The sequence below is a fragment of the Haematobia irritans genome, chromosome 2, assembly GCF_050003625.1.
Source record: "Haematobia irritans isolate KBUSLIRL chromosome 2, ASM5000362v1, whole genome shotgun sequence".
Lineage (NCBI taxonomy): Eukaryota > Metazoa > Arthropoda > Insecta > Diptera > Muscidae > Haematobia > Haematobia irritans.
In genome coordinates, this window is record NC_134398.1 from 13,141,621 (window position 1) to 13,166,685 (window position 25,065).

General features: G+C 30.8%; 1 protein-coding gene across 1 annotated transcript in view; it reads right to left on the bottom strand.

The window, feature by feature from the left end:
• The window catches only part of Sur (Sulfonylurea receptor), a 146,422-nt gene that overhangs the window by 61,651 nt on the left and 59,706 nt on the right, over positions 1-25,065 (bottom strand). Inside the window, exons 7-10 of the mRNA XM_075293383.1 lie at positions 22,571-23,190; positions 22,123-22,259; positions 8,954-9,864; positions 3,741-3,898 (exon numbers count right to left, since the gene is read on the bottom strand). Coding sequence (XP_075149498.1) covers positions 3,741-3,898; positions 8,954-9,864; positions 22,123-22,259; positions 22,571-23,190 — 1,826 coding nt within the window. The remainder of the gene's footprint in view (positions 1-3,740; positions 3,899-8,953; positions 9,865-22,122; positions 22,260-22,570; positions 23,191-25,065) is intronic.

A 25,065-nucleotide genomic window follows, 5' to 3' on the forward strand; every position in this document is an offset into this window, starting at 1 on the left:
TTGTTTTTGACAGACAAAACATTGACCAAAGACTTTATGGTTTGTTTGTTTATTTTAAGCTTTCGATGAGGTTCTTTTTCAAAAGTTTTATTTCCCGCTCTCTTAATTTTTATACCCACCACCATAGAATGGTGACGGGGGTATAATAAGTTTGTCATTCCGTTTGTAACGCATCGAAATATCGATTTCCGACTATATAAAGTATATATATTCTTGATCAGGGAGAAATTCTAAGACGATATAACGATGTCCGTCTGTCCGTCTGTCTGTCTGTCTGTCTGTCTGTCTGTCTGTCTGTCTGTCTGTTGTAATCACGCTACAGTCTTCAATAATGAAGCAATCGTGCTGAAATTTTGCACAAACTCGTCTTTTGTCTGCAGGCAGGTCAAGTTCGAAGATGAGCTATATCGGTCCAGGTTTTGATATAGTCCCCATATAAACCTACCTCCCGATTTGGGGTCTTGGGCTTATAGAAATCGTAGTTTTTATCCAATTTGCCTGAAATTTGAAATCTAGAGGTATTTTATGACTATAAAGAGGTGTGCCAAAAATGGTGAGTATCGGTCCATGTTTTGGTATAGCCCCCATATAGACCGATCTCCCGATTTTACTTCTTGGGCTTATAGAAACCGCAGTTTTTATTCAATTTACTTGAAATTGGAAATCTAGAGGTATTGTAGGACCGCAAATACGTGTGCCAAAAATTGTGTGTATCGGTCCATGTTTTGGTATGGTCCCCATATAAAACGACCTCCCGATTTTACTTCTTGGGTTTATAGAAACCGTAGTTTTTATCCAATTTGCCTGAAACTTGAAATCTAGAGGTATTTTTTGACCATAAAGAGGTGTGCCGAAAATGGTGAGTATCGGTCCATATTTTGGTATAGACCGATTTCCCGATTTTACTTCTTGGGCTTCTAGAATCCGAAGTTTTTATCCTATTTGCATGAAATTGGAAATCTAGAGGTATTTTCGGGTCATAAAGAGGTGTGCCGAAAAAGGTGAGTACCGGTCCATATTTTAGTATAGCCCCCATAAGAACGATCTCCCGATTTAACTCCTTGGGTTTCTAGAAACCGTAGTTTTTATCTGATTTGCCTGAAATTGTAAATATTCTGGTATTTTAGGCTCACAAAAACGTGTATCGGATTAAGTTTTTATCGGTCCATTTGGTAATGCCTCCATATAGACCGACTTCACGTCTTGAGGGTGTAGAAGGCGCACTGATCATGAAAATTGCTTGAAACTCAATGTAAAATTTCCAGATTTTACTTCCACAGATTTAAAATTTCAAATCAAGGCGTTATTTTATAATTTTCTTGCACACTTACAAGAGATGTTAATGATTCCTCTAAAACTCAAACAAAAATGGTTCTTATAAATCCAGGATCCGATATAGTCCTCATAGGTGAAATCTTTAAATTTATCTTGGGGAAGTGTCCTCAAGCCCTCCTGAAATTACAAAGGAAACCCTAATATTTGGTTCATGGTGGTGGGTATTTAAGATTCGGCCCGGCCGAACTTACTGCTGTATATACTTGTTGTGTTTTTTTTTTGTCCCAATAAAATTTTGTCACTAAGGTTTTGGAGTAGAAACCATGGTTTCTGGGAGGGGATAATAAAGTGTCACGTACAATGACTACATTGAAGAATGTCAGTTTAAAAAACTCTTCCCCCACCCCCTTCATGTTTTCCCCCTGGAGGTTTGCATGGCTCTACTAAATAGTCTTAGGTAGAATTACAAAAAGTTTAGCGACTTTTGTTGAAGTTTTAATAGGGACTTATTACACGTAGCGCTAAGTTTTACTTATTACAAAAGTAAATGAAAGATTGTGACTTAAACGAAAATAAAAAAATAATGAAGAATGAAATAAAAAAAACTCCCAAAAATAATAACCTAATTTTAATTAATGCCGTGCTAAGAATAATACAAAAATAGATTATGGTAAAGATTGTGGTGACAGATATGCGTAGGTTACTCGGTGTGTAAATGTCCTCAAACAAAAAAGATTACTTGGACCCAAAAAAATTTTATCCATCCCTTAAAGATTTTGCAATTGATGCCAATGCCAAGGCAACTTTTAATCGACATACTTCCATAATAGGACAAATTAAATAAGACCAAATAAGTGACCTAAGTCCTTATGACACAACCCTTATATATTCTTATTTGTGGTAAAATTCATAGTCGTTCTAGCCCAGTCCATCCGTCCGTCCGTATGCTGAAATCACACCAAATTTCGAACATTTAGAGATCTCTGCTTGAATCTTGACAAAAACCTCTTTATGGCAGTAGTTCATAGGAGCATAACGTATGATTGTACAACAAACTAAGCTCTGAGTTTCTAACATTACAGGTGTTTTGAGTCAAATCTATCCAAAAGAGATGCATAGTCTACTAACAAAATATCAGACAATGTTATGATGGGTAGCATAGCCAAGCTACCAACAAAATAAAATCAAACTGTTATTTTAGTAGTGTGAATAACATCAATGTGAGTATAGCATTGAGATGCACAAAATTATCATTGTACATATATGTGAGATCTCTGCTTGAATCTTGACAAAAACTTCTTTATGGCAGTAGTTCATAGGAGCATAATGTATGATTGTGCACCAAGCTATGCTCTGAGTTTCTAACATTACAGGTGTTTTGAGTCAAAGCTATCCACAAGAGATGCATAGGCTACTAACAAAATATCAGAGAATGTTATGATGGGTAGCATAGCCAAGCTACCAACAAAATAAAATCAAACTGTTATTTTAGAAGAGAGAATAACATAAATGTGAGAATAGCATTGAGATGCTCAAACTTATAATTGACATATATATGAGATCTCTGCTTGAAACTTGGCAAAAGCCTCTTTATGGCAGCTGTTCATAGGAGCATAACGTATGATTGTGCACCAAACTAAGCTCTGAGTTTTTAACATTACAGATGTTTTGAGACAAATCTATCCACAAGAGATGCATAGGCTACTAACAAAATATCAGACAATGTTATGATGGGTGGCATCAAAGATAATAAAAGAGGAAGATGGGAGATTGGCTTGCGTCATACCAAATGTTGCATTTACCAGATTAGTTTAATACATGTTTGTAATCTTTTAGTTGTTTTTCGTTTTTATTTTTAAATGAAAAATGTAATTTTCTTAATGAAACAATGTTAAATTTTCGGCAACAACAAAAAAAAAATACATTTTACCCTTTATGGAAATTTATTTCGTACCCTTAATTTCTTTTTATTTGCATTTTAATGCTATGTCAATACTTGTCGTATACGCGTTTGGTTCGAGTATTAAACTAATGTGCTAAATAGTTTGATGTGCTCAGTAGCCAATCTCCCATCTTCCTCTTTTATTATCTTTGGGTGGCATAGCCAAGCTACCAAGAAAATAAAATCAAACTGTTATTTTAGTAGTGTGAATAACATCAATGTGAGTATAGCATTGAGATGCACAAAATTATCATTGTACATATATGTGAGATAACTATAGTAATAATATATGGATAGATCAAATTAATCTATGTTAGCATGTCATATGTTAACATAAATACATAATAGCATTTTAGGAGATGTGGGTAACATAAGATAAAACATAATAATGCTGTTAATAATTGTGGCTTTAATTAGCGATGTTACATTTTGAACATGGAATTGAAATTCCAATTGCGAATTTCATCCAATTACAAATTCATAGGAATCTCTTCTTACAAATGTTCATCATTGTTTCACTTACCTTGAGGAGCAACGATAAAACTTCTGTATGACATAGTAGGCCAAACATACGGGTATAGTAACGACCATAAACCAGGGAGTTATGATGACATTGATCAGAATGGCACATAGACATAGTAATGTGAACTGTAGTAAACGTTGACTAGTGGCAGCAATTTTCTACAAGAAATCAAAGGATGCAATTAAAACAACAACGACAACAGCATGTAAAAACTATCAACTTGGGAATTTCAACCAAGGTAAAGTTGGTTAGGGCATGCATTTTTTTGGGGATACAAAATAGGGCTGGTGACTTAAATATTTTGGCAGCAATGATACTAGGGATTGGCACGAGAATCAAAAATTCGCTTTTGCAACATTTTCGGAATTAGGTCGATTTGTGTTCATTTAATAATAGTCGACGTTTAAACTTTCCGCTTTTATTCATATTTAAAAATTTTGAATTTTGCTACTTATTAAAATATTGACAAAGTCAACTTTCGACTTCTGCTTTTATGGAAAAGTCAATGGGCCAAATGCAAAAAAATGGGAATTTTAACAAAATTGCAGTGGGGTCGGAGAATCAAAGTTTGTGGGAACACAATTGAGGGCAGCTGCCGGCCTTTCTAAAGAAAATCAAAAGTCTTTGTAAAAATTTGGAAATGTCTTCATTTTGATTTATTTTATTTTGAAATATTAACACTAAAATTAGGAATTTCGGACAAAATTATGAAAATAGACATTTTGTAATACAAAAACGTCTGTGTGAAAGTTCTTCCGTAAAAAAGTGTAAGTGGTGGATTTTTTCCTTAAAAAAGGGTCTGGGAGACTTTATTATGAAAAAGTGTCTAAAAGACTTTTTTCCTAAGAACAGAGAGCAGGAGAGTTTGTTTCCTGAAAACAGTGTATGTGAGTCTTTTTTCATGAAAATAATGTATATGAGATTTTTTTTTTTGGAGAAAAAGGTGTCCGGAAGATTTTTCTGTCGGCAATTTTTTTCCGAAAAAGTATCTGGGAGATTTTTTTCTGAAAGAAGGGTCTGGAAGATTTTTTCATTAAAACCGGGGTCTTTTTTCCTAAAAACTGGGTCTAGGGGAATTTTTACTTGAAAATAGTGTATGTGAGATTTTTTTCTTGAAAACAGTGTGTGGGAGCCACCGTGTTGCAATAGTTAGCATGCCCGCCTTGCATACACAAGGTCGTTGGTTCGATTCCTGCTTCGACCGAACACCAAAAAGTTTTTCAGCGGTGGATTATCCCACCTCAGTAATGCTGGTGACATTTCTGAGGGTTTCACAGCTTCTCTAAGTGATTTCATTGGAATGTGGAACGCCGTTCGGACTCGGCTATAATAAGGAGGTCCCTTGTCATTGAGCTTAACATGGAATCGGGCAGCACTCAGTGATAAGAGAGAAGTTCACTAATGTGGTATCACAATGGACTGAATAGTCTAAGTGAGCCTGATACATCGGGCTGCCACCTAACCTAACCTGTGTGCGAGTTTTTTTCCGAAAAAATGTATGGGTACACTTTTTTCTTGAAATCAGGCTCTGGGAGAAATTTTTCTTGAATAAATCGCCTGGGATTTTTTTTTTCTTGAAAATAGTGTCTGTGTGATCTTTTCCTGAAAAACGTGTCTGGGAGACTTTTTTCTTGAAAACTGGGTCTAGGGGATTTTTTTGAAGGATTTTTTTCCTGAAAAATATATATGGGACACTTTTTTCGTTAAAACAGGGTCTGTGAGACTTCTTTCTACAAAACGTGCCTGGGAGACCTTTTTCTTGAAAAAAAGGGTTTTGGGAGACTTTTTTTGAAATGGGTTCTGGGAGACTTTTTTCTTGAAATAGGGTCTAGGAGACTTTTTCGGAACAAAAGGTTGGAAGACGTTTTTCTTGAAAAAAGGTCTAGTAGACTTTTTTCCGGAAAATAGGGTTTGGGGGATTTTTCTCCTGAAAACTTCCTATCAGATTTTTTCTTGAGAAAAGTGTCTGGGAGACTTTTTTTCCTAAAAATATGTATGAGTTTTTTTTTTCTTGAAAAAATGGGTTTGGGGAATTTTTCTTGAAATAGGGTCTAGGAGACGTTTTTCCGGAAAATAGGGTTTGGGGATTTTTCTCCTAAAAACTGCCTATCAGATTTTTTCCTGAGAAAAGTATCTGGGAGATTTTTTCCCTGGAAATAGTGTATGTGAGATTTTTTCCTAAGAAGGAGACTTTTTCTTGAAAACGGGATCTTTTCCTGAAAAAAAAAATGTATAGAACACGTGTTTCCTGAAAACAAGGTCAGGAAACCTTGTCTGTGAAACTCAATTTTACAATTTTTTCTGAATAAATTGAATGAGTGACTTTTTGCCTGAATACAGAGTATGGGAAACCTATTTTCCCTGAAAATAGTGTATGTAGAAGTTTTTTGCTGAAAAAGTTGTTTTTGCGAGAATTTTTTTTCTGAAAATACGGTCTGTGAGATTTTTTCCTTAAGTTTTTTTCTGAACACAGAGTCTAGGGGACTTTTTTTCCTGATTAGCGTTTGGGGGACTTTTCCTGAAAAAAGTGCCTTTCAGATTTTTTTCTGAGAAAAGCGTCTGGGAGACTTTTTTCCTCAAAATAGTCTATGTGAGTTTTTTTTCCTGAAAAAAGGGTCTGGGAGATTTTTTTTTTGAAAAAAGGGTCTACGAAACTTTTTTCCGGAAAATAGGGTTTGGGGGATTTTTCTCCTGAAAATTGCCTATCAGAGTTTTTCCTGAGAAAAGTGTCTGGGAGACTTTTTCCTGAAAATAGTGTATGTGAGATTTTTCCTAAGAAGGAGACTATTTCCTGAAAACAGGATCTTTTCCTGAAAAAAAATTTATAGAAAACGTGTTTCCTGAAAACAAGGTCTGGAAACCTTGTCTGTGAAACTCAATTTTGCAATTTTTTCTGAATAAATTGAATGAGTGACTTTTTGCCTGAATAGTCTGGGAAACCTTTTTTCCCTGAAAATAGTGTATGTAGAAGTTTTTTGCTGAAAAAGTTGTTTTTGCGAGAATTTTTTTTTTCTCAAAATACGGTCTGTGAGATTTTTTCCTTAACACAGAGTGTAGGGGAGTTTTTTTTCTGAATAGCGTTTGGGGACTTTTCCTGAAAAAAGTGTCTTTTATATTTTTTTTCTGAGAAAAGCGTCTGGAAGACTTTTTTCCTAAAAATATTGTATGTTAGTTTTTTTTTTTTTTGAAAAAAGGGTCTGGGAGAATTTTTCTTGAAAAAGGGTCTTTTTTCTTTTCCGGAAAAAAGGGTTTGGGGGATTTTTCTCCTGAAAACTGCTTATCAGATTTATTCCTGAAAAAAGTGTCTGGGAGACTTTTTCTTGAAAATAGTGTATGTGAGATTTTTTCCTAAGAAGGAGACTATTTCCTGAAAACAGGATCTTTTCCTGAAAAAAAAATATAGAAAACGTGTTTCCTGAAAACAAGGTCTGGAAACCTTGTCTGTGAAACTCAATTTTGCAATTTTTTCTGAATAAATTGAATGAGTGACTTTTTGCCTGAATACAGAGTCTGGGATACCCTTTTTCCTTGAAAATAGTGTATGTAGAAGTTTTTTGCTGAAAAAGTTGTTTTTGCGAGAATTTTTTTCTGAAAATACGGTCTGTGAGATTTTTTTCCTTAACGTTTTTTCTGAACACAGAGCTTAGGGGACTTTTTTTCCTGATTAGCGTTTGGAGGACTTTTCCTGAAAAAAGTGCCTTTCAGATTTTTTTTCTGAGAAAAGCGTCTGGGAGACTTTTTTTCCTAAAAATATTGTATGTGAGTTTTTTTCCTGAAAAAAGGGTCTGGATTTTTTTTTTTTTTTGAAAAAAGGGTCTACGAAACTTTTTTCCGGAAAATAGGGTTTTGGGGGATTTTTCTCCTGAAAACTGTCTATCAGATTTATTCCTGATAAAATTGTCTGGGAGACTTTTTCCTGAAAATAGTTTATGTGAGATTTTTTCCTAAGAAGGAGACTTTTTCCTGAAAACAGGATCTTTTCCTGAAAAAATGTATAGAAAACGTGTTTCCTGAAAACAAGGTCTGGAAACCTTGTCTGTGAAACTCAATTTTGCAATTTTTTCTAAATAAATTGAATGGGTGACTTTTTGCCTGAATCCTGGGAATGTTTTTTCCCTGAAAATAGTGTATGTAGAAGTTTTTTGCTGAAAAAGTTGTTTTTGCGAGAATTTTTTTTTTTTTTTTAAATACGGTCTGTGAGATTTTTTCCTTAACTTTTTTCTGAACACAGAGTTTAGGCGACTTTTTTTCCTGAATAGCGTTTGGGGGACTTTTCCTGAAAAAAGTGCCTTTCAGGTTTTTTTCTGAGAAAAGCGTCTGGGAGACTTTTTTTCCTAAAAATATTGCGTGTGAGTTTTTTTCCTGAAAAAATGGTCTAGAAGAATTTTTCTTGAAAAAAGGGTCTAGGAAACTTTTTTCCGGAAAATAGGGTTTGGGGGATTTTTCTCCTGAAAACTGCCTATCAGATTTATTCCTGATAAAAGTGTCTGGGAGACTTTTTCCTGCAAATAGTGTATGTGAGATTTTTTCCTAAGAAGGAGACTATTTCCTGAAAACAGGATCTTTTCCTGAAAAAAAAATTATAGAAAACGTGTTTCCTGAAAACAAGGTCTGGAAACCTTGTCTGTGAAACTCAATTTTGCAATTTTTTCTGAATAAATTGAATGAGTAACTTTTCGCCTGAATACAGAGTCTGGGAAACCTTTTTTCCCTGAAAATAGTGTATGTAGAATTTTTTTGCTGAAAAAGTTGTTTTTGCGAGATTTTTTTCTTTTCCTGAAAAAACAATGTCTGTGAACATTTTCCCGTTAAAAGACATTTCTTATTCGTTCGCTAAAAAAAAAAACTTCACTGAAAAAAATAGTGACGCGAGCCAAAGATTTCATGTCCTTAACATATGAATGGGAATTATGCTTAGCATAGAAGACGCATTTCTCTGATATAACGTTTTTCAAGTTTTTCAGTTCAACAGAAATTCTGGTCTGGTTTTCTTTTTTTTTAATAAAGGAAATGTATAGAATAAAGTCGATAAGATAAGGTCAATAGTAGACAATTCCATTTTCGATTAGTCGAAAATTCGATTTTTTTTATTTATTCAATTTTTCTTGTTTTATTTCCCAACCCTATTTCATGCATTTATTGGTATATGCATCCTCCACCAAAAAAAAACACACACACACATGTATTACCTGCCCTGTTCATTGTTACCTTACCTTATCAATTATTGCCATATCATTGCTGAAACGATTCATGATGCGACCCAATGGGGTGACTTGAAAGAAATGCAATGACTTGTGCATAATAGACTGCAGGAGTTTGTCATGCAAATTGCGGCGTGCCTTGCATCCAGCCCATTGACCAGCCGGAGTCGATATCATGGCCATGACTATGCATATGCAGGATATTATGGCATAAATGTGGAAATAATACGTGACTTCGTGCTGCATCCCAATGCCACTGCCATCACCACCACCACCACCATTAGCCATTTGTTGTGGAATTGACTCGCTGGATGTTTGCGTTTCTGTGCTGACCATTTTTGCATAATTTTGGATACGATTCATTTGTTGCACTGCAGCGGATATATTTACGGATGTTATCACATCATTGTTATGTTGCAGCAATGATGTTGCAACAATAGCCGCCTTATGATTTTGCGGATGGTTGTTAACGTCACCAATACTATCGTCCGTCCATTGCTGTAGCCAAACATCTGTGTATACACGCAATGCCTGCCAAATTAGGGCTGTGATGAAAAATATAAAAACGCTTGTCCAACCCGAGGCCCGCATATATAGTAAATAGATTTCTGCTGGTATTTTTCCATATTTACGTTCAACATCATAGCTGGGACCCATTACGGGGTTCTGACGCATTGTTGTCGATGCATTGTTGTTGGTGGTTTCAGGGCCCATAGGATTTGAAGTTATGGCCATTTTGGTTGTTTGTCCAGATTTACTGTCATTATGTTCCACTTGTTTTACTTCTCCAGCTACTCCTGTTGTTGGTAACTCTCTGCGAGTTGTTATTGTGGCTTTCGCTTCAGTTTCTGTTGCTGTATCATTGAGGTTTTCCACTCGACTTGCATTGTTGACCATTAGTATTTTATAGTCAATATTTGCATCTGTATGAAAAGTGAGAATGAAAATGAGAATGGGAGATTGGTGCTATTGATTTATGTCATTGTTTATTCGCTATTTTTTTGAGGGTTAAACAAGTGGTTTGCAAATGTCCAAATTAAAATTTCATATTATGGTAAAAACACTATGAGCATGAAGTTTTAGAGGAGAAAATCCCGTTAAAAAATTTTAAAGTTATTGTGTCAGTTTTAATAGCTGAAATAACAACAACATGTTGTTTTTTTGGTTGTATGTACTCGTATGTTGATGTGTTTGGCTTTTCTTATGTTGCAATGAGGAAGTAAAATTGAGAGTCATTGGGAGATCATTAATAATATGAGAGTGAGCTAGGAGAGTGAGAGTCATCGGGAGAGTAAGCTAAATCCATGAAGGTAATATTATAGTATTTTGTGTAGACAAACGATTTATTATTTGATTTAGAGATATAAAATCATTCGGAATCAATTCCTTGGATTTTTCCCTTTATTATTTGATAAATTTTGATAAAAAATAAATTAAATTTTTTGTGCATCTTCTTCTAAAAGGGTTAGTAAAATAAATTTTGCAATTTAACGTAATACTTAGTTTGTTTAAGAAATTTTAGAAAAATAATAAAATTTAGAAAAAATGAATAACTATTTATTAGCTTAAATATATAGCTACTAAAATAGGGATGTCATATAGGAATGCTATGTTGTTACTGTAGAGAAAGTCACTTGATTACCCCCTATACAGAAAAAAAAACATATTTTTTGTCCTTAATCACGAAATTAATTAATCCAATTAATTTTTAATTGAAATATCTTCAATCTCAGAAATGATAATATCAATCAATTAAAAACCTACAATTAATATATGTGATTGCTTTTTATTTCAATTAAAAAAGTAATTGAACCAAATAAAATTTTAATTGATATTTTTTTAATTCAATAAAAATTTTAATTGGGAAAAATTTTGTGATATTTTTTTATGTGTATAAGTGATTGCTTTGACGGTTTCTTCTATTTACTGGAACTACAATAGGTTAATCAGTGTATTACCTTGACAAATACCGATAATAATTGGATTATAAAAGTCATAAGTAGATAACATCAAAATTTTAGAATCTGCTTCGATTTGTTCGAATTGGATACCAAACTCATCACATTATACATTGAAATGTAAGGTAAATTTTCTATAGAAAAAAAATTTGGACAAAATTTTCTATAGAAATAAAATTTGGACAAAATTTTCTATAGGAATAAGTTTTTGTGAAAGTCTCCATAGAAATAAATTTTGACAAAATTTTTTATAGAAATAAAATCTTGACAAAATTTTCTATAGAAATAAAATTTTGAGAAAATTTTCTATAGAAACAACACTTTATCAAAAATTTCTATACAACTAAAGTTTTGATAAAATTTTTTATAGAAATAAAATTTTGACAAAATTTTCTACAGAAATAAAATTTTGAAAAAATTTTCTATAGAAATAAAATTTTGAGAAAATTTTCTATAGAAACAACAATTTATCAAAAATTTCTATTCAAATAAAGTTTTGACAAAGTTTTTTATAGAAATAAAATTTTGACAAAATTTTCTATAGAAATAAAATTTTGAAAAAAATTTTCTGTAGGACTAAAATTTTGAAAAATGTTTCTATAGAAATAAAAATTTTCAAAAAAATATTCTATAGAAATAAAATTTTGAGAAATTTTCTATAGAATTAAATTATGACAAAATTTTCTACAGAAATAAAATTTGGACAAAATTTTCTATAGAAATAAAATTTTGAGAAAATTTTCTATAGAAAAATAAATTTGACAAAAGTTTCTATAGACATAATATGTTGACAAAATTTTCTAAAGAAATAAAATTTGGCCAAAATTTTCTATAGAAATAAATTTTTGAGAAAGTCTTTACAGAAATAAATTTTGACAAAATTTTTTATAGAAATAAAATGTTAACAAAATTTTCTATAGAAGTAAATTTTGACAAAATTGTTTAAAGAAATAAAGTTTTGACAAAATTTTTTTTAGAAATTATATTTTGACAAAATTTTCTATAGTAATAAAATTTTGAAAAATGTTTCTATAGAAACAAAATTTTCAAAAATATATTCTATAGAAATAACATTTTGAGAAAGCTTCTGTAGAAATAAATTTTGACAAAATCAATTTTGTCAACATTTTCTACAGAAATAAAATAAATAATTAGAAATAAAATTTTGACAAAATTTTCTACAGAAATAAAATTTGTTGTTGTTTTTTTATTTCAGCTTAAAACCATACATTGACTAAACTACAAGAGTAGCTTAACCAACAGAGGAAAAGAATGTTTGTCAAATTTATTTGGGCAAAGCCCTATAGACTGCAAGATGGTTGGATGGACGCACGTTTCGGAATTACCACATTCCTCATCAGCATCCTCTACTTGCAGCAAAACTATCAACCAATTATCAGAATAAATTCAGGCAGTTTATTAAACCCAACAAAAACCACACTTGAACCCTCCGAAAAAAGGTTTTACATTTATAGGGCTTTGCCCAAATAAATTTGACAAACATTCTTTTCCTCTGTTGGTCAAGCTACTCTTGTAGTTTAGTCAATGTATGGTTTTAAGCTGAAATAAAAAAAAAACAACAACAATGCTTAAAGAACAAAACCAACAATAACAAAACAAAACAAAAAAAAATTGGACAAAATTTTCTATAGAAATAAAATTTTGAGAAAATTTTCTATACAAAAAAAATTGTCAAAATTTTCTATAGAAATAAAATTTTGACAACATTTTCAATAGAAATGAAATTTTGCCAAAAATTTCTATTGAAATAAAATTTTGGCAAATTTTCTTTAGAAATAAAATTTTGACAAAATTTTCTATAGAAATAAAATTTTGAAAAAATTTTCTATAGAAATAAAATTTTGAAAAAATTTTCTGTAGGAATAAAATTTTGAAAAATTTTCTATAGATATAAATTTTGACAAAATTTTCTACAGAAATAAAATTTGGACAAAATTTTCTATAGAAATAAAATTTAGAGAACATTTTCTGTAGAAAAATAAATTTGACAAAAGTTTCTATAGACATAAAATTTTGACACAAATTTCTAAAGAAATAAAATTTGGACAAAATTTTCTATAGAAATAAATTTTGGCAAAATTTTTTATAGAAATAAAATTTTGTTGTTGTTTTTTTATTGCAGCTTAAAACCATACATTGACTAAACTACAAGTGTAGCCTAACCAACAGAGGAAAAGAATGTTTGTCAAATTTATTTGACAACATTTTCTACAGAAATAAAAATTTGAGAAAATTTTCTATAGAAATAAAATTTGGACAAAATTTTCTGTAGAAATAAAATGTTGGCAAAATTTTCTATAGAAATAAAATTTTGACAATTTTTCTACAGAAATAAAATGTTGACAAAATATTCTATACAAATCATCACATTATACATGGAAATGTAATGTAAATTTTTTAATAGAAATAAAATTTTGAAAAAATTTTCTATAGAAATAAAATTTTGACAAAATTTTCTACAGAAATAAAATTTGGACAAAATTTTCTATAGAAATAAATTTTTGAGGAAGTATCTATAGAAATAAATTTTGACAAAATTTTTTTATAGAAATAAAATGTTGACAACATTTTCTATAGAAATAATATTGTGAAAAAAATTTTTTATAGGACTAAAATTTTCAAAAAATTTTCTATAGGAATAAAATTTTCAAAAAAATATTCTATAGAAATACAATTTTGAGAAAGTTTCTATAGAAATAAATTTAGAGAAAATTTTCTATAGAAATAAAATAAATAAATAGGAATAAAAAAAAATTTTGACAAAATTGTCTACAGAAATAAAATTTGGACAAAATTGTCAACAGAAATAAAATTTGAACAACATTTTCTATAGAAATAAAATTTTGACAAAAGTTTCTATAGACATAACATTTTGATTTCCTATAGCTAAAAAAAATTTGAAAAAATTTTCTATAGAAATAAAATTTTGACAAAATTTTCTATAGAAATAAAGTTTTGACAAAATTTTCTATAGAAATAAAATTTTGTTGTTGGTTTTTTATTGCAGCTTAAAACCATACATTGACTAAACTACAAGTGTAGCTTAACCAACAGAGGAAAAGAATGTTTGTCAAATTTATGTGACAAAATTTTCTACAGAAATAAAATTTGGACAAAATTTTCTATAGAAATAAAATTTTGACAAAATTTTCTATAGAAATAAAAATTTGACAAAACTTTCTATAGAAATAAAATTTGGACAAAATTTTCTGTAGAAATAAAATGTTGACAAAATTTTCTATAGAAATAAAATTTTGACAATTTTTCTACAGAAATAAAATTTTGACAAAATGTTCTATAAAAATATTTTTTTTTTGCAAAATTTTCTATAGAAATAAAATTTTGACAATTTTTCTACAGAAATAAAATTTTGACAAAATATTCTATAAAAATAAAATTTTGTACAAAATTTTCTATAGAAATAAATTTTCTATAGAAAAAAAAAACAACAATAACGATTGAAGAGAAGCCAACAATAACAAACAAAACGAATGAAGATAGAGGAAGCACGCTCAAAAACAAACCCAGCCAAATACATACAAATCGATGATTTGAGTTTGGCAAAGGAAAAGAGATATGCTGGCAAATTTGTTTAGGCAGTAGCCGACTATCAAACCCTTTTTCGGGAGGTTCAAGTGTAGTTCACGTTGGGTTGAGTGAATTACCCGAATTTATTCTGATAATTGGTTGATAGTTTTGCTGCAAGTAGAGGATGCTGATGAGGAATGTGGTAATTCCGAAACAGCTGTACATCCAACCATCTTGCAGTCTATTGGGCTTTGCCCAAATAAATTTGACAAGCATACTTTTCCTCTGTTGGTTAAGCTACACTTGTAGTTTAGTCAATGCATGGCTTTAAGCTGAGATCAAAAAACAAAAAAACAAAAATAAATTTTCGACAAAATTTTCTATGGAAATAAAATTTCGACAAATTTTTGTAAAGAAATAAAATTATGACCACATTTTCCATAGAACTAAAATTTTGACATAATTTTCTTTAGAAATAAAATTTTCTATAGAAATAAAATTTTGACAAAATTTTCTATAGAAATAAAATTTTGAAAAAATTTTCTATAGAAATAAAAATTTGCAAAAATTTTCTATAGAAATAAAATTTTGACAAAATTTTCTAGGAAAATAAAATTTTGGCAAAATTTTCTAGGAAAATAAAATTTTGGCAAAATTTTCTATGGAAATAAAATTTTGACAAAATATTATACGTAAATAAAATTTTGACAAAATATTCTATAGAAACAAAATGTTGACAAAATTTTCTATAGAAGGAAAATTTTGGTAGATTATTTTTGGGTCAAGTGACAACCGTGATGGAAAGAGGGAGATTTTGGTGGTCATTGTGCGGCGGGAATTAAGCGAAGAAACTCGTTTTTAAGCAATTCTTAGTTGACGCGTACTGAGTGCGATGGTGATGAGTTCTGTTGGAATATCCATGATATATGGCCGAAATTTTTGTCTGACCAGGGTTTCAATGATCTCTTTAGGACATTTACCTGATAGTATTTTGCACGGGCGATGAATACAAGCGAACAGCGACCATCGGCTGTTACGGCGGCGCTTGAGTTCTGGTGCCCAGCAGAAAATGCAAATTTTCTGCTGTTCACTTTGGGAAGTAATCCCGATCATTTTGTTTGTTCACAAATTGCTCAATTTGGAATGGTTTATGATGGAAGAAAACTAAATTCTGTATCTGGCCACTTTCCTGCAAGCGAAGCTCTTTCCAGCCTAACGTTTTTTGTGCATCGGTGAGCTCTTGCATTTTTTTGAAACTTCAATGACTCTAGTTTTAGTTAATTTTTTAATATATGTTGCATCTGTCATTCAATTTTCGGATCATTTCTGGTGTTATTACCGTTTTTTCTCGTCCACTTTCCAGACGCGAGTATGGAGTATTGCCAGTATCAAGATTACGAGAAATTGTACAAAAATCAAACGATTTATTCACATTTAAATGCTATATGGCTCTGACGATAGCCACTTGTGGTTTTCCAGCCACATATATGACAATCACACTGCCACGCTTAAATTCCATAACTTTATTTCTGAATGGAATAAATTAAAAACCCCATCACCACCCTATGGTTATGGGGCCATAATTAATTGAATCAATTAATTTCGTGATCTGAATCCGAAAAATATTTTTATTTGTGTACCACAAACGAAGCGTAGTCATTATAACAAATAATTTTTGTATCTCATAACAAAAGAACTTCTGGCGAAGGAAACTTTAGACAAGTCCTAAAACAAAGTTTCTTTAAAAAGAATAATAATTTCTCTTCTCTCTCTCTCTGTTATCGTATTTTCCCTTAGGTCATCTCCAATTGTTCATTAACCTCAAGTCAACCCATCCCAATCTCAATTATCTTTAAAACGTTTTCATTTCGGAATTTTGCAACACTTTGGCATAATTCAATTAAAATTTTTCGAATTGATATCAATTCAATTTGAAAATGTTGCTTTGCTTCCTTCTTATATTCCATAGCCAATGTTTATTATGGGGGGATGGAGGGGGCAGCAGCCATCACTTATCATTAGTGCTTAATAAAAACCTTTTGTTGAATGAAATTTGATAATAATCAAGAGGAAGTTTCAAGTTTTACTGTCGTTGCTGTTACTGTTGGTGTGCTCCATCGTTGGCAATTGTTGATATTGCAGTAACTTTTGCAACATCAATACTGCATTCCCAACCACATCTTTGGGGACAGACAGATGGATAGACACCAACAGAGCAAGTGCAAACATTTGATGACCGACATCTACACACAACACCAAAACACTAGAGTATAGTCCTGGGCATGGAAAAAATACATTGGCCGAAGAATATATATATTTGCCGAAGGTAAACACTAATAAACTATAGAATTTATTTCTATTGAAAATTTTATTTTTATGAAAATTTTGTCAAAATTTTAATTCCATAGAACATTTTGTCCACTTTTTATTTAAATACAACATTTTATTTCTATAGAAAATTTTGTCAAAATTTTATTTCCATAGAAAATTTTGTGAAATTTTATTTCTATAGAAAATTTTCTCAAAATTTTATTTCTATAGAAAATTTTGTCAAAATTTTATTTCTATAGAAAATTTTGCCAAAATTTTATTTCTATAGAAAATTTTGTCAAAATTTTATTTCTATAGAAAATTTTGTCAAAATTTTATTTCTATAGAAAATTTTGTCAAAATTTTATTTATATAGAAAATTTTGTCAAAATTTTATTTCTATAGAAAATTTTGTGCAACTTTTATTTCCTTAGGAAATTTTGCCAAAATTTTATTTCTTCAGAAAAATTTTGTCAAAATTGTATTTCTATAGAAAATTTTGTCAAAATTTTAATTCCATAAAAAATTTTGTCACTATTTTATTTCTGTCGAAAATTTTGTCCAGATTTTATTTCTATATTATTATTATTAGTTTATTTAAAATCATAATAAATTATGAAGATAAATACAAAAAATAAAGGTACTAACAACTAAGGTTTTCGACCTATTTATTTCTATAGCAAATTATTATTTTTGTAGAAAATTTTGGCAAAATGTTATTTCTATAGAAAATTTTTTTCAAAATGTTATTTCTATAGAAAATTTTGTCAAAATGTTATTTCTATAGAAAATTTTGTCAAAATTTTATTTCTATAGAATATTTTGTCAAATTTTTATTTCTATAGAATATTTTGCCAAATTTTTATTTCTATAGAAAATTTTGTCGCAATTTCATTTCTATAGAAAATTTTGCCAAAATTTATTTCTATCGAAATTTTTGCCAACATTTTACATCTATCGAAAATTATGTCAATTTTATTTCTATAGAAAATTTTGCCACAGTTTAATTTCTATAGAAAATTTTGCCACAGTTTAATTTCTATAGAAAATTTTGCCACAGTTTAATTTCTATAGAAAATTTTGCCAAAATTTTATTTCTATAGAAAATTTTGTGCACATTTTATTTCTACAGAAAGTTTTGTCAACATTTCATTTCTATAGAAAATGTTGTCAAAATTTTATTTCTATACAATATTTTAAGAAAATTTTGTCATAATTTAATTTTCATAGAAAATTTTATTTCTATAGACAATTTTGTCAAAATTTTATTTCTACAGAAAAATTTGTGATTTTTTTTTTTTATTTTATTTCTTTAGAAAATTTTGTCAAAATTTTTTAATTTTATTTCTATAGAAAATTTTGTCAAAATTTTAGGGTGGCCCCTTTCCACCAAATTTTTTAATAATGTTCTCTATTCAAGTAGTTGGACAATCTCGTATATTTCTTGTGAATTTTAGGTGTGGTTTGTCAAGGAAAGGTATCCTTCTCCTCAACATACCGGAAAATTAAACACTATATTACAACAACATACAAAGGATCACTGTTTCCCGTTCAATAAATCGGAAAGAGCAAAAGTAGTAAAAAAATTTGGACATGGAGAACATGCCTTTCCCGAACATATACATATACCGCAAAATGATACATCCTGCCAATTTCATGGCAGGATGTAAAGGGTGATACGGTCAAAATTTGGTCAAGGGAAAATGCGTGTAAATCGGTGAAATCGTTTATTTAAAAAATCAAATTAAATTTCTTTTTCAAGTTCAATTAGTATAAAATTCAGGAAAAATATTCAGTTAGGCTTTCGCTTTTCCAAATCCGAATTGCCGGGCCTCACGCTTGACACCTGCCATCAGATTTTGTACAGCCACCTTGTCCACCTTCTTCACCGCAGAAAGCAGTTTGCCTTGAACTGCTGCTCGTCCTTAGCAGTTTTTTGGTCTTCTTTAGGTTCCGCTTGACAATAGCCCAGTATTTCTCAATTGGGCGGAGCTCTGGCGTGTTGGGAGGGTTCTTGTCCTTGGGAACCACCTGCACGTTGTTGGCTGCGTACCACTCCATGGCCTTTTTACCGTAATGGCAAGATGCCAAATCCGGCCAAAACAGTACGGAACAACCGTGTTTCTTCAGGAAAGGCAGCAGACGTTTATTCAAACACTCTTTCACGTAAATTTCTTGGTTGACAGTCCCTATGAAAATGCTGCTTTTTAAGCCACAGGTACAGATGGCTTGCCAAACCAGATATTTCTTTGCGGACTTTGACAGTTTTATGTGCTTGAAAATATCTTCTACCTTTCCCCTTCCTTTTGCCGTATAAAACTCCTGTCCCGGAAGCTTCTTGTAATCGGCTTTGACGTAGGTTTCGTCGTCCATTACCACGCACTCAAACTTCGTCAGCATCGTCGTGTACAGCCTCCGGGATCGCGCTTTGGCCGTCGTATTTTGTTTATCATCGCGATTTGGAGTCACTACCTTCTTGTAAGTCGATAGTCTGGCTCGTTTTTTGGCTCGATGCACGGTTGTAGACGATACACTTCCGGTTTTCGATTTCCCCCCGATCCAGACTTCCTGGCTGTCGACAAACGTTCCCTAAACACTTTAATTACAATTGTAACGGTTGATTTGGCAACTTTTAGCGATTTTGCCAGCTTTGCGTGCAAGTAGCTCGGATTTTCGCGATGCGCGAGCAAAATTTTGATACGCTGCTCTTCTTGCTTGGACGGCATTTTGACAACGGCATTTTGAATTCCAAAATCAAAATATGAGCAACATTCTACACACACACACCTTCAAAATGAGGGGTGTTCAGGTTTTTTAAATGCAAAATTGAAAAAAATACGCCAAGTTTATATTGACCAAATTTTGACCGTATCACCCTTTAAGTTCTTTACTAAAAAAGGCTGCCAGAAGCCTGTGCAAAACTTATAAAATTATGTACCAAGTTCCCATTTATTTCTATAGAAAATTTTGTCAAAATCTTATTTCTATACAATACTTTGTTAATTGTTTTTATTTTATTTATATAGAACATTTTGTCAACATTTTATTTTTATAGAAAATTTTGTCAAAATTTTATTTCTATAGAAAATTTTGTAAAAATTTTATTTCTATAGAAAATATTGTCAAAATGTTATTTCAACAGAAAATTTTTGTAAGCATTTTATTTGTATAGAAAATTTTGTACAAATTTTATTTCTATAAAAAATTTCGTCGACATTCTATTCCCACAGATAATTTTTTCACATTTTTTTATTTCTTTAGAAAATTTTGTCAAAATTTCCATAGAAAAATTTTTCATTTTTTTTAAATTTAATTTCTATAGAAAATTTTGTCCAAATTTTATTTTTATAGAAAATTTTGTCAAAATTTTATTTCTACAGAAAATTTTGTAAAACTTTTATTTTTATAGAAAATTTTCTCCAAATTTTATTTTGATAGAAAATTTTGTCAAAATTTTATTTCTACAGAAAATTTTGTCAAACTTTTATTCTTATAGAAATTTTTTTCAAAATTTTATGTCTATAGAAAATTTTGTAAAAATTTTATTTCTATAGAAAATTTTGTAAAAATTTTATTTCTATAGAAAATTTTGTAAAAATTTTATTTCTATAGAAAATTTTGTAAAAATTTTATTTCTATAGAAAATTTTGTAAAAGTTTTATTTTTATAGAAATGTTATACAAACTTTATTTCTATAGAAAATTTTATTTCTATATAAAATTTTGTAAAAGTTTTATTTCTGTAGAAAATTTTCTAAAAATTTTATTTCTATAGAATAATGTATTATTTTTTTTTTATTTTCTATAGAAATAGAAAATTTTGTCCAAATTTTATTTTTACAGAACATTTTGTCATACTTTTATTTCTACAGAACATTTTGTCATACTTTTATTTCTATAGAAAATTTTGTCAAAATTTTATTTCTATAGAAAATTTTATCAAAATTTTATTTCTATAGAAAATATTGTCAAAATTTTATTTCTACAGAAAATATTGTCAAAATTTTATTTCTATAGAAAATTTTATCAAAATTTTATTCCTATATGAAATATTTTCAAAATTTTATTTGTATAGAAAAATGTATCAAAATTTGTTTTGTATTTTATTTCTATAGAAAGTTTTGTCCAAATTTTATTTCTATAGAACATTTTGTCATACTTTTATTTCTATAGAAAATTTTGTCAAAATTTTATTTCTATAGAAAATTTTATCAAAATTTTATTTCTATAGAAAATATTGTCAAAATTTTATTTCTACAGAAAATATTGTCAAAATTGTATTTCTATAGAAAATTTTATCAAAATTTTATTGCTCTAGAAAATATTTTCAAAATTTTATTTCTACAGAAAATATTGTCAAAATTTTATTTGTGTAGAAAAATGTATCAACATTTTTTTTTTTATTTTATTTCTATAGAAAGTTTTGTCCAAATTTTATTTCTATAGAACATTTTGTCATACTTTTATTTCTATAGAATATTTTGTCAAATTTTTATTTATATAGATAATTTTGTCTAAATTTTGTTTTTATAGACAATTTTTGTAAAAATTTTATTTGTATAGAAAATTTTGTCAAAATTTTATTTGTATAGAAAATTTTGTCAAAAATTTATGTATATATATATTTTGTCAAAATTTTATTTCTATAGAAAATTTTGTCAAAAATTTATGTATATATATATATTTTGTCAAAATTTTATTTCTATAGAAAATTTTATTAAAAATTCTACTCTATTTTTCTTCATTAGTTTTTTTTTATTTATTTTCATTATGATTAAATTTTTTTTTTTATGATTAACAACTAAAAATTAGCCGAACATACCCTAACTTTTAATATGATAGTAGATTTGCACAGATATTACAATTTGACAAATCTAATGCTAATTGCTGCATACTTTCAGGAGTTGCAGTTTAAACCACCCAGCAGGACATACAAACAGACAAGTGGACGAACGGATATAATTAAATTTCCTTAGAAATCTCTAACCCGATTTCCTCTAAACGTATATAATTGCGTTCGTCCCGCCATTGAAGTATCAAAATACTAAACAATACCATTTTGTTACAGATTCAACTTTACCTTCCTTGATTAGTTTTAGCATAACAAACAAACCGAATATAGGAATTCGGTTTGCTTTTCGGTAAGTTCCCCCAGTACTACTACTGATGATTTGGATTATAGCTGGCTTTATATAAGAAATATCATTTTTTCTCTTGTTTGCTTCACAATAACAAACCCTATAAGTTACATCCTTTCTCATGAGGCAAACGTATCTTAAGGCCTGAGCTTTAGTGGCTATATATGAGAATGCATGTATATGTGAATATGTGGGCGTGTACGTGTGTGAGTACGATATGACCATACCTTGTATAGACTCTTCATTTTCAATACCGGCAATCCAACTTTCCGTCTCGGTTTCTGTAGCATCCGTTGCCACTGAGCTCAATTCAATGGATGGTATCGATGAGCCAGCAATGCCAGACGATTCCTCAGAGATACTTCTGTAGAAGGTTGAAGTACAAAAAACAAGGAAAAAAGTAAACATATACAAAAAGCAATGGAAGATATAAGAAAATGTAGAACTAGATCAATCGGTATTTGTATTAAGTGAGGATGAGAATAAATTACAATTGTATCCAAGTACCTCGTAAAGGATACGAACAATAGCAACAACAATAATTAATGTCATAAATAGATAAGGATATTGATAATGATTTCTTATTGATAAATACGTGAAAGAGTATATAATAAAATACAAAAAAAAATAATAAGCAATCGAACATATTTTCACTTTTTTTTTCAAAGAACTTACACAATAGCTGTATCTCCACTACTTGGCCGCGGACGATGATGATGTGGCCCTTGAGCTACTGTTTTCGCTTTATTCGATTTACGCATAGTCATACGTCTTAGGAATTGTTGAAACCCATTGCCACTATTTCTTCTGCCCTCTACACCAATTAATATCTCATTACCATCCAATTGATCTTCATCATCGCCATTCTCTTCGGCCTTTTCTTCAAATGATGGCGGTGCTGAGATATTCTTAGCCAAAGGTTGATGTTTCAACATGATTGCGGCCGACGATGAAGCTTGCCATGATTGACTTCTTGATGTACGATCTTCACTGCCATAATTACTGAGATTTGTCATATAGCTCACAGCACTACCACAGCTATCTGTAAGAAGACTTCTTCTCAATTCGGTGGGAGTATTGCTGATATTACTCATACGACTGGAGGTTCTTGAACTTGGCCTTTGTCCACGAAAGGTGCCCTCGCCGCCTGTGCGTCGTCTTCGGCGTAAGGCAACATTTTCTGTTTGACATTCATCCAATGGTAGAGGGACATCATAGATGAGATGACGTGAACTATAATAGCCGGAAGGTGATCGGGATAATTTGAAGCCCGAATTGCCGGTCATGGAGGAGTTCTGAAAGTGCAGACATTATTATATAGCAATTTTACTTTTTTTTAAATTAAATCTTTTTTTCCATCAAATAAAACATCTTTCAATTAATTTTTCAACTAAGGCCATGTGGTGGAACACAATTTTAGTAAAACAAAATATAGGAATCATTAAAATCTGAATCAATTTTTAGGCAACTTTGCAAAAATGTATTTATGATTTTTCGGTCGATAGATATGTGTTAGAAGTATAGGAAAATTGGAGTAATTTTTACAAATTAACGACTTAGCAGTGACGTTAAAAAAAAACAAGTATGTACAGCAGTAATCTTAAATACCCACCACCATGAATCAAAATTAGGGTTTCCTTTGAAATTTCAGGGGGGTTTAAGGACAGATCAAGCAGAGTAGTTCAACCAGTACACTTCCTGAAGATAAATTTAAAGATTTTACCTATGAAGGCTATATCCGATTCTGGATTATAAGAACCATCTCTTGTAAGTGTGCAAGAAAATTATAAAATAACGTCTTGATTTGAAATCTTAAATCTGTAGATTTTCACCCGAGAAGTAAAATCTGGAAAATAAACATTGAGTTTCAAACAATTTTCATGATCACTGCGCCTTCTATATCCTCAAGAGGTGAAATCGGTCTATATGGAGGCATTACCAAATGGACCGATAAAAACTTAATCCGATAAACGTTTTTGTGAGCCTAAAATGCCAGAATATTTACAATTTCGGGTGAATCGGATAAAAACTACGGTTTCTAGAAACCCAAGAAGTTAAATCGGGAGATCGTTCTTATGGGGCTATACTAAAATATGAACCGATACTCACCGTTTTCGGCTCACCACTTTATGGCCCGAAAATACCTCTAGATTTCCAATTTCAGGCAAATTGGATAAAAATTTCGGATTCTAGACGTCTAAGAAGTAAAATCAGGAAATCGGTCCATAGGGTGGCTATACCAAAGCATGGACCGAAACTCACTATTTTCGGCACACCTCTTTATGGCTCTAACATACCTCTAGATTTCCAATTTCAGGCGAATTGGATAAAAACTACGGTTTCTATAAGCCCAAGACCCAAGTCGGGAGGTCGGTTTATATAGGGGCCACACCAAAACATGGACCGATGCCCACCATTTTTGGCACACATCTTTATGGTTCTAAAATACCTCTAGATTTCCAATTTCATGCAAATTGGATAATAACTACGGATTCTAGAAGCCCAAGAAGTAAAATCGGGAGATCGGTCTATATGGGGACCACACCAAAACATGGACCGATGCCCTCCATTTTTGGCACACCTCTTTATGATCCTAATATACCTCTAGACTTCCAATTTCAGGCAAATTGGATAAAAACTACGGATTCTAGAAGCCCAAGAAGTAAAATCGGGACATCGGTCTATATGGGGGCTATATGAAAACATGGACTGGTACTCACCATTTGCGACACACGTCTTTATGGTCCTAGAATACCTCTAGATTTCCGATTTCAGGCAAATTGGATAAAAACTACGGATTATAAAAGCCCAAGAAGTACAATCAGGAGATCGGTCTATATGTCAAAACATGGACCGATACTCACCATTTTCGGCACACCTTTTTATGGTCCTCTAATACCTCTAGATTTCCGATTTGAGGAAAATTGGGTAAAAATTACGGATTCTAGAAGCCCACGAAGTAAAATCGGGAGATCGGTCTATAGGGTGGCTATACCAAAACATAGACCGAAACTCACTATTTTCGGCACACCTCTTTATGGTCCCAACATACCTCTAGATTTCCAATTTCAGGCAAATTGGATAAAAACTACGGTTTCTATAAGCCCAAGACCCCAAATCGGGGGCCGCACCAAAACATGGACCGATGCCCACCATTTTTGGCACACTTC